The sequence below is a fragment of the Schistocerca gregaria genome, chromosome 4, assembly GCF_023897955.1.
Source record: "Schistocerca gregaria isolate iqSchGreg1 chromosome 4, iqSchGreg1.2, whole genome shotgun sequence".
NCBI classification, from domain to species: domain Eukaryota; kingdom Metazoa; phylum Arthropoda; class Insecta; order Orthoptera; family Acrididae; genus Schistocerca; species Schistocerca gregaria.
The window spans coordinates 648,945,689-648,964,004 of NC_064923.1; the positions used below are offsets into that span (position 1 = coordinate 648,945,689).

Here is an 18,316-nt window from a genome sequence, read left to right on the forward strand (position 1 = left end):
ATACTACGTTACTGAAAGCCTAGATTTTGGACTCGATATTAATAATATGTGATATGATTTAGCATATATGTTTATTTTATCTTCATTTCGGTCGATGGATAAAAACTTCGTCGTTTGGGAGCATATTCTGTTGCCTCGGGTTTCGTTGAATCCATAGTATACGTGGAGTTTAGTCACTCTCACATTAGTTATGAGTGAGCACTACGATCCGAGCAATGCGATTCTCCAGTGTATCTGTGAAATCAGTTATGCTATTTAGTAAAGGCAATGGGAAAGGCGTTTGCACACGTATCTTCGACGCTTTGGCTTTAGGAGCATAAGGGCAGTTGCAAAATGTCAACGCATAATAAAGGTGCGTAGCACACAGAATTTTTCTGTGTATTACTGTTGTTTGCAGCTTGGAAGTTTTTCTGTTATACACAGTACAACGCTATCACTGCACGTAAATAACGTGTGAGAAATCAAAGATGGCGCACATGCTCGTAGGAATGAAAGAAGGGAGAAGGTTTGAGGTTTAGCGTTCCTTCGAAGACATTCTCATTAGAGACGGAAATCAAACTCAGAGTGGGGAGAGACACCATCCAGCATTTTATCGTAAGCAACTTGGGAAAGCAAAGGACGGGCGGATGGGGATTTGATCCCCGATTCTTCCTAAAACGAGACTAATACTGAAACTTTCTGGCAGATTAAAACTGTGTGCTGGACCGTGACTCGAACTCGGGAGCTCGAGTCTCGGTCCGGCACACAGTTTTAATCTGCCAGAAAGTTTCATATCAACGCACACTCCGCTGCACAGTGAAAATCCCATTCTGGAAGACTAATACTGCGACTCATCTCTCGGTCGCATAGAGGTGGAAGAGAAGTACGACTGCTAACACTTTATGTGTCAAGTACGAAGAAAGTTTTCTGTTGCTAATGAACATTAAAGACTCCATTACGTCTCATTTGTGCCGTTCATAGTTTAGAGAACACAAGAGAGGAAAAGTGTAAGGGATGTAATCATGTTGTGCATGAAGTAGCTTTAGAGAAGTCTGCGTTCCAGAGGCGTCAAAAGTACGGTAGAGCGTCGATCGTCCGAAACAACTGAGGGTGATGTACGGGGTACTTGGGTGTTGGGTTTTCAGGGTGTAAAAATAGCCAAACACTTATGAAAACTTATTGTGTTAGTGCCTATAGGAAAAACGTAAAGGTTGTCTCTCCTAAGAGTCGTCAGGCGTATTTTATGATGTTTCAGCAGATTTTTCCAATTTCGTTTTTGCATTGTGTACATGGAATCAACCCCGACAAACCTTCCTGAGCACTTTTTCATGTGACGCTCTGTCGACGGAAAGGGTCGATTTGTTCCCAGTTACAAACAAAATGATTGCTAAAGCGGAATTTTACGTGTCCATTTGACAGAGCACGTCCAAATTAGCCTAGTTCGGTATTTGGTTTATCGATATATATTACCATGAACAGAAAGCACTAAGAATGAACATCAGTCCAGCAGCGATTTTGTAGCTCTGCATACCTGGCGGTAGGAGTCAGCACGGACCAGGGCAGTACTGGCTGCTCCTGTTAATACATATCTTAAAAACAAATGTCGCCCTAAACTTATCTGGGACCGCTCTGTCGAATGGGTACGTAAAATTCCGATTTTAAAAACATCTTGTTTGTAAGGGGAAACAAACCGGCGCTTTTCGTCGACACTGGGCATCGCATGAAAAATGTGATGACCACTACTTGTCTGGGCTACACAATGCCAAAAAGAAATTGCAAATGTCTTCTGAAACAGTAGAGGAAATGAGCCTGACGATTCTTACGTGAGACATACTGTATGTATTTTGTAACACGCGTCTTACAAATAACGCAGGTAACTGACTTCATAGCCAGCTGGATTTCTGCCAGGTTTCTCGTTTTTCTGTCATGTAACTACATTCGCAATTTGTTAAGGTATCACTTTTCTTGTCGGTGTTCGATGCTGGTGCATTTACAACTCTCGAGGTAAGCTTGATCCACTAACACCTTTCATGAACAGGTTTATTACTTTAATGTTATCGGTCACACTACAAACAACGTGTTTTTGTTTTGTCGCCATTACCAACGGCTCAACAGCACCAAGCGAAGATTCAAACGTCAGCAGGTAATGACAATAACAACGGTTGGCAAATTTGAAATAATTCGACTGGAACGTTTTTGGTTAATCGATGCTTCGGTTAATCGGTATTGAGAAAATCAAGGCTCTATTGTGTGTTAGTAAAACTGGAATTATGTGGCTTTACCTACGCAAATGCCTGAAGGGAAAGAACGTCATTATTCAGGAAGCTTCATTAAATAAACTGTATCGCAGTATTGTTGTTGATTCCAACCGGCATGTGTGTGCTCTACTCAACACACTTGTCAGTAGATTTTCAGAGGCTTTTGGCACTGTACCACACAAGCGGCTTGTAATGAAATTGCGGGGGAATATCGTCTCAGTTATGTGTCTGGATTCGCGATTTCCTGTCAGAGGGGTCACAGTTCGTAGTAATCGACGGAAAGTCATCGATTAAAACAAGTGATTTCTGGCGTTCCCCAAGGTAGTGTTATAAAATATAGATACTCTGATGTTCATTACCTATATAAATGATTTAGGAGACAATCTGAATAGCCGTCTTAGGTAGTTTGCAGATGATGCTGTCACTTACCGTCTAGTGAACTCATTAGAAGACCAAAACAAATTGCAAAACGATTTAGAAAAGGTATCTGTATGGTGCAAAAATTGTCAGTTAGCCCTAAATAATGAAATGTTTAAGGCCATCCCCATGATTGCTAAAGCAATCCCTTAAACTTCGGTTACACGATAAATCAGTCAAATCTAAAGGCAGTAAATTCAACTAAACACCTAGGAATTACAATAATGAGCAATTTAAACTGGAAAGAACACACAGAAAATGTTGTGGGAAAGGCTAACCAAAGACTGCGTTTTATTGGCAAGACAACAGGAAAGATTTACTAAAAAACTGCCTGTACTACGCTTGTCCGCCCTGTTTCTGACTACTGCTCCGCTGTGGGGGATCTGTACCAGATAGGGTTAACGAAGTACACCGAGAAAGTTGAAATAAGGGCAGCACGTTTTGTATTATCGCGAAATAGCGGAGAGAGCGTCAGTGAAATGATACAGAATTTGGGGTGGACATCATTAAAACACATTCGTTTTTCGTTGCGGAGGAATCTTCTCACGAAATTTCAATTGCCAACTTTCTCCTCTGAATGCGAAAATATTTTGTCGTCGCCGACCTACATAGGGAAAAACAATAACTATAATAAAATGAGTGTAATCAGAACTGGCACATTTTTTGTGTGCGCTGTTCGAGACAGGAATAATAGAGAATTATGGTGAAGGTGGCTCGATGAACCCTCTGCCAGGCACGCAAGTGCGATTTGCAGAGTACCCACGTAGATGAAGGTGTCGAGTTCCAGGGGTTTCCCCGCTCGGTGGTGGCGGGACTCACCTGCTTGGAGAAGACGGCGATGTCCTCGTTGAAGGACTCAGAAGAGCAGACGTCGCCTCCCGCGACGCCGGGCTCCCGCGGGGTGCACGTCGCCAGCTCGCACTTCTCGAAGATGAGCGCCAGAAGCGGGAACAGGGGGTGCCTGCAACCACAACAAAACATGCCGCGTCAGCTCACGCCCGCTCGCAAGCGATTCGTGGATTTATATGCAGTAGAGAATGGGGAAAGAAAGGGAGGGGATGCGTGGGAATTCGTCACTTCCAGCTGCGCAGGGCACTATGGTAATGCAATGGCGAAAACTGAATATTTCTGCCGGACAGGGAACCCCGATTAATTGCTTCTCTTGAACGGTTGCCTTAATCATTTTGGCCATCCGGGCACGGTTCCTGACCAACTCAAATTTCCAACTTGATCGCACTCTGCTATGCAGCGTCTCTCGTCCATTAACGCCAACTCGCAAGTTAATTCCCGTAGGAGTTCGGATTGGAACAAACGCACTGAAACAAACGACAAGGAGCCGTCGCGCTTTTGCAGAAATGTGTACACTGAGTGGTTACTGTTCTGTCGTACATGACGCACAGAAGGAATATTACTCATATTTATAAATTACTAATTCGTGGATTCTGCCCACTAGCCGACAAGCTCCTCGGCCTCTGACGACTAAACAAAGTCTACATATATATTCCACATGCCTGTGCTCAACAGTCTGGCCTAGCGGTTCTAGGCGCTACAGTCTCCATGCCTCGGGCATGGATGTGTGTGATGTCCTTAGGTTAGTTAGGTTTAAGTATTTCTAAGTTCTAGGGGACTGATGACCTCAGCAGTTAAGTCCCATAGTTCTCAGAGCCATTTGTTTCTTGAGTCTAAAATACCATAATATGGGGTACCAAATGAGGTTTGTCAGTGGACTGAGGTTTCCTTCAAAGAAGACGCTGCGTGTTGTCTTGGATGAAGAGTCATCAACAGACGTAGAAGTAACTTCTGATTTGCCTCAGGGAATTGAGTTGGGACCCTTCTATCCACGCTACAGGTATATTAATCATCTGCCAGGCATTATTTACACTAGCCTCGGCTTCTACAGATTGTACAGTTATCTACAGGGTGCAGGAAAACAATTCGACCAAATGTGTAGGGCAGAAACAAAACATCAAACAAATCAATTTGAGTATAAGAACTAAGGATCGCAGTTGCATATTTTCGGCGCTGTAAGAACGTAATTGAAATCTGAAATATCTTACCCTCAAAATGAAATGTAATTCACAACAAAAATACATGTGAAGAAAACACTTGGACTAATCAATCGTCACTATAAGAACAGGAGAAACTCAAAGCATCACATACACGTGTGTAGTATTTAACTGATGTAGCATACAGCACTTCTTTGGAAATTAAAACAAATCAAATGACCGTGTGGCATGTTTTAACATGCGCTAAAAAGGTAAAAGCACAAAGACGTGCCATCACTTAATTAACATTAGTATATAGTAATAAGTCCAGAATTTGACCACCGTTTTCATGCTGACATCCCCAATTCCGCTACTCAAATTCCTTCGTTCAGTCCTGTATTTCTGCTCTACATTTTTGTTCAAATTGTTTTTCCGCACCCTGTGTAATGACGTATTATCTGCCAAACCTGCGCAGATATACGGTCATATCATGACTAGATTTCAGAGTGGTGGCAAGATTGGAAACTTGCTTCAAATGTACAGAAAAATAAAACTGTGCGCTTCGCAAAACGCCGGAAAGCAAAATTTGTTGACTATAGTATCGATTAGTCACAATTATTACAGCCAGACAAATCATACAAGTACGTAGGTATAACAATTTGTAGACATCTGAAATGGAATTATAACAAAGGCTTAATCGAGGGTAAAGGAACTGCACACCAGTTCAGTTGCAGGATACTGGTAACATCCAATCTGTCTAGAAAGAACTCTGACAACGCTTGTAGGAACAATCTTACACAGTGAATGCAAATGTGTTATTGAGATAGACACACAGTGTACGGAACCATTCTTTCTCAAATTCTAATGCTAATCCATAGTAACCTTACTAAGTAAGTTTCTGTAAAACGTGCTGTTTGTAACAATAATGCCCACTTTACTCTTCACTCTCAATCTCCCATTCAGGTTTGCTCGAGCCTACTTCTGGTCGGTTTCCCCAGCATTGTTAGTAGTACGATAACAGTGATAAATAACAATATACAGATAGATTTACCCATGAAGAGTTGGCCGATATATGCCTCGTGTATGGTTTCTCTGAATACAATGGAAGAGCGGCATAACAATGACGTGCTGAGGTGTTCCCGCAGCTATGATAACCATATCACTTTTGCATCGTCTGAAGGTGGTTGTATGATTCTGCGTTTCCTTCGTATTGGCGTTCGCGTATTACTGGTTGTTATGAAGATATTTTCATAGAAACAAATGTGACTGTGGTATGAAACTGAATAATTAGTAATTGCTTTATTACCTTCTGGCGAACAATCTGAGACCACGGGAGCCTTATACCGAAATATTCAGAGAATATCCCTGAACGATGTAGCAAATTTAGTTGGCGGAGTTCCGGTTCACACAGTGTAAAACTAGTATAAAAAGTCCTTACTGTCATGTGACCTTAGTATCCTTCAAAAAACCTTAATAATGTCCTTTTGTTTTTATTTTCTGTTGGAGTATGACTTTCCTCTTCATCATCATCCACCACCACCACCACTTCAAGTGTTAGGCAAATTGCTTGTTACGGTACTCCATCACTTGTATGGTCTTCCTACATTTCTTCTTATACTGTGTTTATAATTGAGAGCCTTTACCGCGAGTCTTTCTCCACAAGTTCCTTCCATTTCCTTTATTTTTCGTTTCGGCTATATATTCCTAAATCTTTCCTTATACCTTCATTTATTTTTCATCTTCCCACTTGTTTCCTTCTACTTTTCTTAGAAATGAAATGATCGTGGCGCTGATGGCTGGGAGCCCCGTCCGGGGATGTATGGCCGCCGAGATGCAAGCATTATTTCAGGTAAGGTCACATTGGGCGATTTGTGTGTCGTTGATGAGATGATGATGATGATGATAATGACAACACAATAACCAGTCCAACCCCGCCGGGTATCGACCCCGGGCCAGCTGCATGGTAGGCAAACACGTTACCACTCAGCTAAGCAGGTTGACAATTTTCTTAGAAATCTCATTTCTTGAACCTGCATATACTGTCTTGGGGTCTTCTTGTTACCCATACTTCACTTTCGTAAGTGAGCGTTGGTAAAGCCATTGTTTTATAAAATTTCAGGTCTATTTCTTTTCTGGCTTTATTCTGCAAACTGTCTAGGATGGTTCCACATCGGAAATAAGTATGATTTTTGTTCCACGTCAATGTTATACATTCGTAAGTGATGCGGCAAGCTAAATATTTAAAATGTTCTATTTGCTCCAAGATTCTTTTATTAAAGAGTATTTTGTATCTTACTGATAGTCTACCCTCTCGCCGACGTTTCTCCAAGTGAGCAGGAATTCCGGCACTAGGTCGCAGTCACTATTGTCTGGATTTTGTCTCACCCAGATAAGGGCAGGGACAGAAATCATTCCCTTTCCTATGGGATGTGAGCGTGACAACCACTGGCGTGTAAACACGTTTCTTAAGGGCCTCTGTACCAAATTCGGTAGTGAGTCTCTAAGCATGAATTAGCGCTACAGCAACAGAAAGTACCCTTCCATCAAATGAGCAGAGCAAGTCGAGGTCGGTAGAGAAGCGGGGAGGGCGACCATTGTTTTGATCGAGAGCCCTGCGAACACACACACACACACACACACACACACACACACACACACACACACACACACACGCCCTCGGGCGCGACACAATGAGCAGTGCCACGGAATACACGCCCACTTGTTTCCGCGCGGCGAGCCGGGCCCGTCCGATGCGAATTATCCGCGCCCCTTGGAAAAGCACGCGCCTCCAGCCAGCCGCTGCCACGGCCGCCGCACTAATAAGATTATTTAATAGGTTTCCGGCAGAGTAAGGGCGCAGGTGCCACTCTGCGCGCTAACGTGGCGGTCTCCGCTGCGGACCGGCGCGTCATTAAACACGGCTTTAATTACGGCGCCGCCTCGCGGTTCTCTACCACCATTATGGCGACGCGGCTCATACCTGTTTAAACAGGGAAATCCTCGCGAAAACTATAAACCGCCAGGGCGTAACTTTTTGACAGCAATGAAGGATCTCAAACCACCAGCACAGGAAACATTTTTCGCTTCTGCCCTGTCATTAATTTGTTTTCTCGTCCTTCTGACGATTGAAGTTACACTAAATCTCTTTTAGATATGAAACATGTACGCCACTCATTCTCTTGTATAACTTACATGCTAGCATTTTAAGTTTTCAGATTCTCGCATTTTCATTTATTCTCATTTTTATTGCGCCAGTAACTATTTCTGACAAAAGTGCTAAACATGTATTATCCAATCGAGATGCCTTATTTTACAGCCGGCCGAGGTGGCAGAGCGGTTCTAGGCGCTACAGCCTGTAACCGAGGCACCGCTACGTTCGCAGGTTCGAATCCTGCCTCGGGCATGGATGTGTGTGATGTCCTTAGGTTAGTTAGGTTTAAGTATTTCTAAGTTCTAGGGGATTGATGACCTGAGATGTTAAGTCCCATAGTGAGCAGAGCCATTTGAACCTTATTTTACATAAAAAGCGTGCATTATACAATCGACTGGAAACAGTTCATATATCATGGGTGCAGCACACGTGTGACAGTGTTGTAGAACGTACTACTGTTACAGAAAACATGTCATCGGTGAAATTCTACACCCTGTTTACTTTCGAGTTTGGTATCAGCTAGGGTCGAAAATAGTAGAACCATGCCTCATTCTCAAAAAATGTGAGCAGCGTCTTAAGAACTGAATGTTATCCAACATGGGCTTGTTGACCCGAATAAATACTCCATAACATTTCAAGCCATAGAAATGTTCCAGTTGTGTTTCTCCACGAAACAAACAACAGAACGAGAGAACTTCACGTTAAAATCTTGATTTCCAGTGAAAACTTTCGCTTAGACAAAGTAAAAGCACGAACAACTTTTGTTGTAATATCATACGAAAATACAGTTATCATTTAATTTCTTGTGATATCCTATCTTTAGATGATGATGATTGGTTTGTGGGGCACTCAACTGCTCGGTTATCAGCGCCCGTACAAATTCCCAACCTTTGCTCAGTCCAATCTTGCCACCTTCATTAATGATGATGAAATTATGAGGACAACACAAACACCCAATCATCTCGAGACAGGTGAAAATCCCTGACCCCGTCGGGATTCGAACCCGGGACCACGTGCTCGGGAAGCTAGATCGCCACCCCGAGACCATGAGCTGTGGACGCCTATCTTTACAATTCGTGACTGTGTTAATCTCTGAATGCTAAGTTAACATATTTAGACAACAAATTTTTTTAAAAATAAATGTTCATAAAAAGTTTTTCGTGGACCTTGTAACTTGGCGTGTGAGGTAAGTGAAAAAAGTTGGAACCAAATCTGAAATCGACTTACTTGAGAAATTAAATGATATTAGCAAAAAAAGTCTTATCCGCTTACAGCACTACGCGGAAAACTGAAATGTGCTTGTACATTCATAATAATCATTAGAATTGGAAGTCGTAATGAAATCCTGTTACCCACCATATTTTATTTAATGGGTCCACAACCAGAGGAGTTGGGGATCCATTGCCTTAATAGGTTCCATTCTAATCAAACTGCCCAGAGTCAAATATATTCGATATATTGTTTACTGGTGCGCTATTCGTATATACACAATCATAGTCGCACATGTAGCATATTCGTACAATCATTGCTGGGATATCATAGGGAGCAAATGTTATGCAATGTAAGCTCAGTCCACGTAGCTGCTGACCGTAATTTGCGTATCGAATACCATTAGTTGAGAACTATTTTCTGCCTTTAGTGCGACTTAATTCAATTTGCTCCAATTTTTCATTGATTACGTATACTGCAATAGTGGCAGGAGCCCTTTGTTTTTACATTTAACGAATTTAAACAAGGCAAGACGTGTTACGGCCAGAGGCGGCCACTCAGTGAAGGGCTCGCTGCTACTCTTGTGTGGACGGCGACGGCGCCTGAAGAGCCAGAGTACTTCAGCTGATGAAGGCCGGAGCACATTTCATCAGTGTTTGGACAATAAATTAATCTAGGCCAGCGCTTAAACGGCAACTTAACGAACACCAAATGGGCGTTAAAACTCCGTGATGGCTGATGCTCTAGTACGTGCAGCTACCCAGCTTTATAGGGGTGCACAAAAAAATACATCCCGACAAAAGAATGACAGGGCATAGTATGGGAACAAAAGGCTGCATTGCATTTCTAACGAAACGCCTTAGAATTTTGTTTGGGTTTATCGGTTATAATATGTTGTTGTATTAACGCGAAAGACGTACTGTTTGAAATTTCGGAGAGTGTACGGGAGAGGAATTTAATATCTCACAGACATCGCAGAAATCTGAGACGGAGAGCACGTTGAAAGCAATTCATAACATAGAGGATATTCAAAAATTCAATGTACAAAACGACAAGTATCGAGCGAGCCAACAACAAATAGATTTCATTAGGCAACCAAGTATTGAGAAACGCGTATTTAGAGAGCACTAGGCACGCCTAAGTACGCCCGTGGCGAAGGAGATAAACAGAAAATACTATCTTCAAAAATCGTTACACGACATGTTTTAGGTACTTACTGTTTTGACGTCCTGACGATCGGACTGAATCAGTAAACATTGTTAATAGAACGAAACTTGATTCCCTCTTTCGTCTGGACAATTAGCCCCTGGCACGCTGACAACAGCTCATGATCCACGGGAGCTGTATTACCGTGCTACCCAAGGTTGAAGAGGTTAGGAGATGACTTCAGGATCAAAGCAGATCCTTCATGACCACCCTTTAGGTTCATCTGGTTGCCTCCGGAAAGTGGTTGTAAGTGAATGCTCCGCTGTTGTGCGTTCCATCGACACGACATATCACCTCTCCTCGGTTGCCTGTCGCCCATGTAGGCTTGCAGTTCGTAAGCTGATACTTTGGCTGTCTACAAGTTCAGCTTGTGCCAAAGTTACTTATTACGTTATTGACAAGTGTTTTGCCAAAGACGTTCCTATCCTGGTCTGTAACTTCTTGTTGAATGGCACATTTCAAGACGAATTAGTCCGGAGTGTCGATTGCTCCACAAGTATGTGTGGTGCGTTGAATTTTCATTATATTTCTTCCTCTGGAGCTATCGGAGTTTATTCCACTCCTGGTCCAGCGCTGTAGATAATGGTGCTCATTTTGAATATTTATTGTAACACTGATCCCAACGATAAAGTACTAAGACACATTTAACATTGCTTTAATCTCTACCACATCCAATGACTTCTTGGATACTCCGAAGTCACTCAATATACAGTTCCGTCACTCGACTGCTAAACGAAATATATTTCTTTGTTGTTTCCGTCAACATATCTGTCAGTTTGGACACTGATTTTTGAATACCCTATATATCAAGCCCACTTGGAAAGCACGCCCCTTGCACTAAAAGGGAAACTTGGAAAAAAGGAATCAAATTACGAAGTAAATATTAAACACTAGTTGCTATGTGTCACAATGATATCACATCTAAGCCAAATAGCAGGTGGGATGCCAACGAAATCTGTGAAGCTAAGCCCTCCGATCTGTTCAGGAAACTCATATGAAATATTCACGTAAAGAGGAGCGATGCTGATTTTTATCATCGATTAAACAAGGTTAGTCAAAACAGAAACAAAACATCATTAAGTGGACATCTGTGTCCACAATTTTTTAAAAAAAGAACAGTGTAGCATCTGAACAGAAAAAAATAAATGCCATTTACCTAGTCAGATTTTTACAACTTTCCTCCGACAGGAGATCGAAATCCAGCCCTCCAACGGAAAAGCAATATGATACATGAAAATGTACACCTAACTTGCATGAGGAAGGAGACAGCATCTGAGTTTCACCAGCAATGAATCTATACTAAGACTATAGTGATAGCATGAGCAATATTTGTAGTAAAACCGCTGCTACCAAACATATGCTGTTAAATGCGAAATACACTGCAAATTGACAATTTGTACGGTGGATGCCAAATATCAACAGAGTTAGAAGACTCAGCACCAATCGTAATACGTAGCCGCGTGGGCGGGGTTAGGTGCCTTGCCACGGTTCGCGCGTCGGAGGTTCGAGTCCTCCCTCGGACAGTGGTGTGTGTGTGTGTGTGTGTGTGTGTGTGTGTGTGTGTGTGTGTGTGTGTTGTCCCACAGGAACTTACCACAAATATCCTATCTTAATACGATAACTTTCACTCAGAATTTTTCAATCATCAGAAAGAATACTACTGATAATTCTATCTGATCCGCACAATGCACATTACGTCAATGTACATAAAACATCTATTGTATCCCCAACACACAGAAAAATGACTCTGTGGATCAGCGCTTCTCCTCTGAAGGCAATGATCCAGGAGCATATCCTGACGTCAAGTACGCTACTGTGAGGTTCTTTGACGCATTCATTGCACTGAACTTACAAAGAAACCGAATGTAAACCACTTTTTTTACCCAGTGTCGTCTTTGATACTACATTTATTCAACTATCAATTAGCAGTGTCTTTTTCTCCATCAAAAACCGAATAAGAAATTACCAAGATCCTTAAACTGGTTGGTAATCAGATACAGGTGAACCGTTTCCGTAAAGTTCAAAGTTAGTGCTGTTTTTATCCTCAGAAGAAGAACGTAGAAATACTAATGTTACTTTTTCTGCAGAAGTCCGAGATGTTTTATGAATATTTCGCGAATCCGAGGACGGCCACATGCTAAGAAACAAAAGCGGGTCAAGTGTCACTTGGAGCGGCTAAACGATATAGCTGGTTCCGTATTTGGTACGGAGTCAGCGTTTTTCACCGTTTGTCACCTGAGTCATAACGGCGACGGACTTATGTATGACACAGATAAATTCTTTCTGCTAAGAGATCTTTTGTGGTAATACGAAGAAACAGGGAGCCGTTTCATGGCCTTGACAAGGCATAAAATGGCGAGCGTTTTTGCATTACAGTATCTACTTCGCCGGAGTAGCTATACTTATAGGGGACAGTATAGTGAAAGCTACACAGATGAAAGAAAAGAAGGTAAACTGTTAATTATTTCGAAAATAATCGGTATAACTTTTAATACATTTATCCCACTGTGAAACAAAGGGGTCAGTGCCTTGAAGGAAAAATGTCTGCCGTTGCCTACGGAACCACGACAGTACCCAAGCACGCACCTCTTCGTCCGAAGCAAACTGACGGCCACGAATGTCTTTCTCCAGGGCTCTAAAAATATGGCAATCACATGGGGAGAGATCAGGACTGTATAAAGCATGTGTAAAGGCTTCCCAGCGAAAATTCTTTGTCGTAGTCCAAAATCCCAGAAATGTTGACGGGTGACGTCATTCTGTTACATGAAAATCCCCGCCCACATGTTCCAAGGTTGTTTCAACTACACTGCAGAATTTTAGCCGGGAAAACGTTTCACGTACTCCATACAGTCCCGATCTCTCCCTATGCGATTTCCGTGTTTTTGGGGCCCTGAAGAAAGACATTAAAGTGTGAGTAACTGCCTAGAAACCACATTCTGGCTGGCCATATCACCAGCCACAGTCGTTAATCAGCCGCTCGAATTCGCTCCTGGTCTGACACACCATTTTGACTGACTGTGCGTTACTCTAGGAGCAGGTCAGAATACATTTCCTGAAGTTAAACTTATATTAGATGTTAACAAATTCCCTTTTTCATAAGCGCTTTTCTTGCTACAGCCAGTCTGCGTTTTATGTCGTCTGTATTCCATCAATTATTTTGCTGCTGGAGTAGCAAAACTCATCTCCAACTTTTAGTCTCTCGTTTCCCAATCTCCTTCAACGTCGCGTCACTGAAGTGGACAACATCCCATTATCATTATTTTATCTTTGTTGATGTTCAACACAAACACATTCAACAGCTCTTCCACGTCATTTTCTGTCTCTGACAGAATTACGATGTCATCGACAACCCTCGAAGTTTTCATTTCTTCTTCCTGAACTTTAATCCTCTGTCCATATGTCTCCTTCGTTTCCTTCGTTTCCTTTGCTTCTTGATCAATGCAGAGATTGAAAAACATTGGGGGGGGGGGGTTTGCAAACCTATCTCATTCTCCGTCTGAACCACTGCCCCCTTCTTGGCCTTCGACTCTTATGGATGCAGTCTCGTTTTTGTACAAGTTGTAAACAACGTTTTGCTCCCCTGATAACTACATTTGTATTCCAACCTGACGGAGAACCACAGTTAAAGAAGGGCAAATTTCTCCCATAATTTGTGCTACAGATAGCAAGACACTACGGTGGTGGCAGAATGGGTACCACACTGCACCAATCAGGAGCAGCGGGGTTCAGATCCCTGTTCGTACACAAATTTCGGTTTTTTAGGTTATCCACACATCATTTCAGGCAATACAAGGCTGGTTGCTGCCATACAGTCGTGGCTTAGTCGGCCCGTTTTCCGTCCCCTAGTGAGCTACCGGCGCGGTAAGGCGTGACACGTATCTCTAAATTCCCTCTCAGCGGTGGGGCAATGGCGTAACAGAGCCCCGTGCGCCGAGGAGTCAGTTGTGCGGGAAGGGTCGCGTAGCTGGCGGTCGTGGCGCGACTCCCGGCAGACGCCGATCAGTCAGCAGCTCGCGTTTTGACAAATAACGGCGTCCCGCGGCCGACCTCTGACCCGTAAATTAGCGCGGCGACAGCAGGCCCGCGCGCTCCGCCCCGGCCACATAAATCCACGTCCGCCGCCACATGCCCGGCGTCGACCACCAGACCGCCGTCGCGACGGCCACGCCCAGCCAGTACTTACCTGACGCAGCCACGTAACACCGCAGACGGCCACCGCTAGGCCAGAGCAGCGGACCAGGCATATGGCGTGGCCATAGCACCTTTCGAAAATGCAATACGCCCTGTGTATAATCCTATTGCTTGTCGTAAGCCCGAAGAAAGAAAGGCAGGTGCATAATCAACCTTCTCTTTTTCCATGTGTTGAGGTATCTGATAAAAAGCGTGATGATCATTACTGTTCAGAACATTTTACCCTTCAAACTTCAAGAAGAGAGTAATAATTTCAGTTCCGAAGAAGGCAGGTGCTGAAAGAAGTCTAGATTGCTGAACTAAACACGGGAACAACCGACCGGTTAAAACTGATACTGGTATTGTAATTCTGTATAACCGGTATTTTTAGGTTTTTGTTTGCTCTCAGTTATAACAGGTGCTTTTCTTTTGTTAGTAAGTCGATGAAAAACCGAAACATTAATTAGACACTGCAGCACTGGTAAAATTTTTGATTTTTAAATAAACGTATTTTAAAATTTGTAAGTCTTATTCTAAATATTTGTATTGCTTTGAAATATTCCGTTATTGTAGAAAATGAGAAAAACGATTTCTGCTATTTTCACAATAATGTCGAAAAAAAAGAGCAACAAACACGTACTGAATTGCTGAGACAATAATATACCTGGTAACTAGAGGCGTGGCCTATTGAACAGAACGTATGTACATGCAATGTGCGTGAGGTGTCCTATCTGGTCCATATGGTAGGTTCTAGCTGTTGTTGTTGGACATTATTTTATTACAAGAAAATGGTTCAAATGGCTCTGAGCACTATGCGACTTAACTTCTGAGGTCATCAGTCGCCTAGAATTAGAACTAATTAAACCTAACTAACCTAAGGACATCACACGCATCCATGCCCGACGCAGGATTCGAACCTGCGACCCTAGCGGTCGCTCGGCTCCAGACTGTAGCGCCTAGAACCGCACGGCCACTCCGACGGGCTGTACTATTACAGAATGGCATTATCTGCACCTATTTCACGAAGTATGGTGCCAATGAACAACAATGCTTCATTTGCCTTAGAGCAGGAGCCAAAACAGATTCGTGACATCGTATAATGAAGAAACTTGAAACTTAACAGTTCATTCATAGTTTACAATAAAACTACTAAGTATCTGTTACCTGTGTTTGCATAATATATCTGTCTTCTTGTAGCCCTTGAAAACGGTCAATTTAATACGAAAAATAGTTTTCTCCAGCCTCAGTTCTATCCTATAGCCTTGATTAATCCTAATGCCTCAATAGTAATTTTTGACAGTTTTCAAAATTTGGTGTCAACAGGAGAATAGTGGTAATTTTTTGTAGTATTAAACCACTTACAACTTTTTCAGAAAAGCGGCGAACGGTGGAGAGACTAAGTTTTGTTTTACTTTACTTTATGTTTCGATTCTATGTACCTGCAAACTGATGGGGTCAAAGTGTTTCAATCTTTGTTTAATTTCTATGTTTACTACAGGAAACAATAGGAATAAAACACCGAAAATTGGTTACTTCGGGAACCGGTTATTTTCACAACCAATTCTATTAATTTAAAACTTGTAAGACATTACTTCCATTTTAGCACAAGCTTTATCTACTCTACATTCACACACTTCACCTCGTTGGCGTGACGTTCGTAAGGCAACCATGCATCCAAAAATGTAGATCCTGTAAGCAGCCGGAATTCTCAAGAACTTATGAGATTCGGAACACGCGGTATTGGGTGATTCATGCGAATGTGTTTCCAAAAGCTAGCACTGGAATGTTCCACGCGGGAGGCTCTGGATTTACTGACATTTAAGGTTGAAGACACAAGAACATATGTATGTTTCGAGTCTGATAAGTACACCTTTGTGTTTTCATATTATTACAAATGCTAGTGCATAATGCAAACATGGTCAACGTTGGTTCTGCATACTCCAAAAACCACGTTACGGTATTTGGCGGAGGGTACACTTTGTATCATTATAGTGCACCCGCTCCCATCCCCTTCCCCGTCTCCCGCGCATTCACCCACACGCAAATTCAACCTAGATGGCCCAAGAAAATATAACGGTGACATTTAATGAGTTACGTGAATATCCTTAACACGACATTTACTATTTCAAATTGTAAAATGACATGGTCTGAAGGGAAAACAGTCAAGGAAACAGTTTTTAAGCTTTTAGTACACTGCCTTCTCTTTAGAGACAATCCTTCCCCCCTTCGACAGTCAGACTTAACTCAGCACAGATCTTACGGTATTCTATTGCGAAAGTGGTCACAAATCCTTAGCGAAACTGATAAGATATAATAAGTAGAGCTATTAAGTCGAATATATAGCTTTACACTGAGACACATAAATGAAAATTGATATTGTCAAGGACCTTAGAAGAGAATGGGGAACATACTGCAGGTTGCAGATGTAGATACTATCATAGACACAAATGTTATTCAGCATGTCTAATCATACGAAGAACAAACAATGTCATTCAAAAGAAGAAAAAAAAACATCTTTATTCAGATGGGATGATTCAAGAACAACATACAAAAATTAACTTAATACACTCCGAGAATAATGTCGAAAGTAAGCTAAGTAACAAGCGCGCTTGCAAAAGAAAAAAGGAACCAAGACCTGTAACATTTTTATACTAAACTCAAGTTCTAATTTTGATTTACACTATGGTTAGCTTTCCTTCAGTAACAGGAAGGATCACAAGCAACAAGAAATGCCAGACAGCGTATAGATACATTTAATATTTCTACTTAGTAGAAACTGAAGCAAATTTGGTATATTATGACTCGTAACTGCGAAATATTCAGCCATAATCCATCACATACATAATGATTTTGCCATCGCTTACAACTACGAGCACAAGACAGCAATTTCTGTTCCAAACCAGATGACTTCCCCTTAAACCTGGTGAAAAAACTCCATTTATGTCCAGTTAAAAACATTACAGCTTTTTATGGTAGCTCTCGCTGGGAAAGAGAAAACACTTTCATTTACTATTCTTACGAATACAAAGTGCCTGTAAAATCGCTGTATGATTTGCATAAATATTTCGTCCTACTTTAAGTTCCGCTACTTCACCAATTACATATTCACTTCCTCCGCACTCAGAGTACGCTTAAAATACATTGTCTTCTCTCCACATAATGGATCGGTGTCCAACTATCTCGGGGAGATGCACACGGATACCGGGCGATGTTATTTTTAATATATGTTGCTTTGAGATTCTGGAGTAATGTTAGATGCACAATTTGGGTTAATTTGATCATAGGATGTATTTTACTTTTAAATGTAACGTAAGAGTCAACTAATATACACTGTATATTCAGTTCTACGCTGCGACAAATGTGTGTTCAACATTCAGACAAAATTATCATCCTCGTGAACAGTTTAATGTATAAGTCAGAGACTGAAAAACTGAACATAGGATAACACCTTCTTTCAATACAGGCTGCGCGCCAGCGAGAGATTCAGGAAGTGTGAACCAGGCACCTTAAAAATGTATCGATGAAGTGTCTTAACGATTCACCTACTTGGAATTGCGCTTACTGCTTTAATATTAATGACTATGATTCTCTCCTGTTACATAAAGTAGCGTAACCTGCAGACAGGACAGTTTCATTCAAGTACGTCCCTAGAAGTTACTCCGTTATAAATGTGTATCTTCATATATTTATGCACACAACTAATAAATAAGTATAAATCAGTTTTAGCAAACATGTCGGTACACTCAGTGTGAGTAGTGGTAACGATATCAAAGAAACCACAAGCAAGCAGTACAAAATGCGAGTCCATCTTTGATATAAGGTCACAAGAGAGAGAAATGCAGAAAATAGTGCCCTAAAAATTCCAAAGACGTAGCATAGTATTTGTTCGTGAAACACCCAATAACAATGGCGGCTACTGACCGTAGTAAACCTGTTGTATC

General features: G+C 41.9%; 1 protein-coding gene across 8 annotated transcripts in view; it reads right to left on the reverse strand.

Annotated features, from left to right (window-relative positions):
- LOC126268084 (homeobox protein homothorax) overlaps positions 1-18,316 on the reverse strand; it is an 887,891-nt gene that overhangs the window by 841,992 nt on the left and 27,583 nt on the right. For all 8 annotated transcript variants that reach the window (XM_049973577.1, XM_049973578.1, XM_049973574.1 and 5 more), the window contains exon 3: positions 3,474-3,615. In XM_049973577.1, coding sequence (XP_049829534.1) covers positions 3,474-3,615 — 142 coding nt within the window. The remainder of the gene's footprint in view (positions 1-3,473; positions 3,616-18,316) is intronic.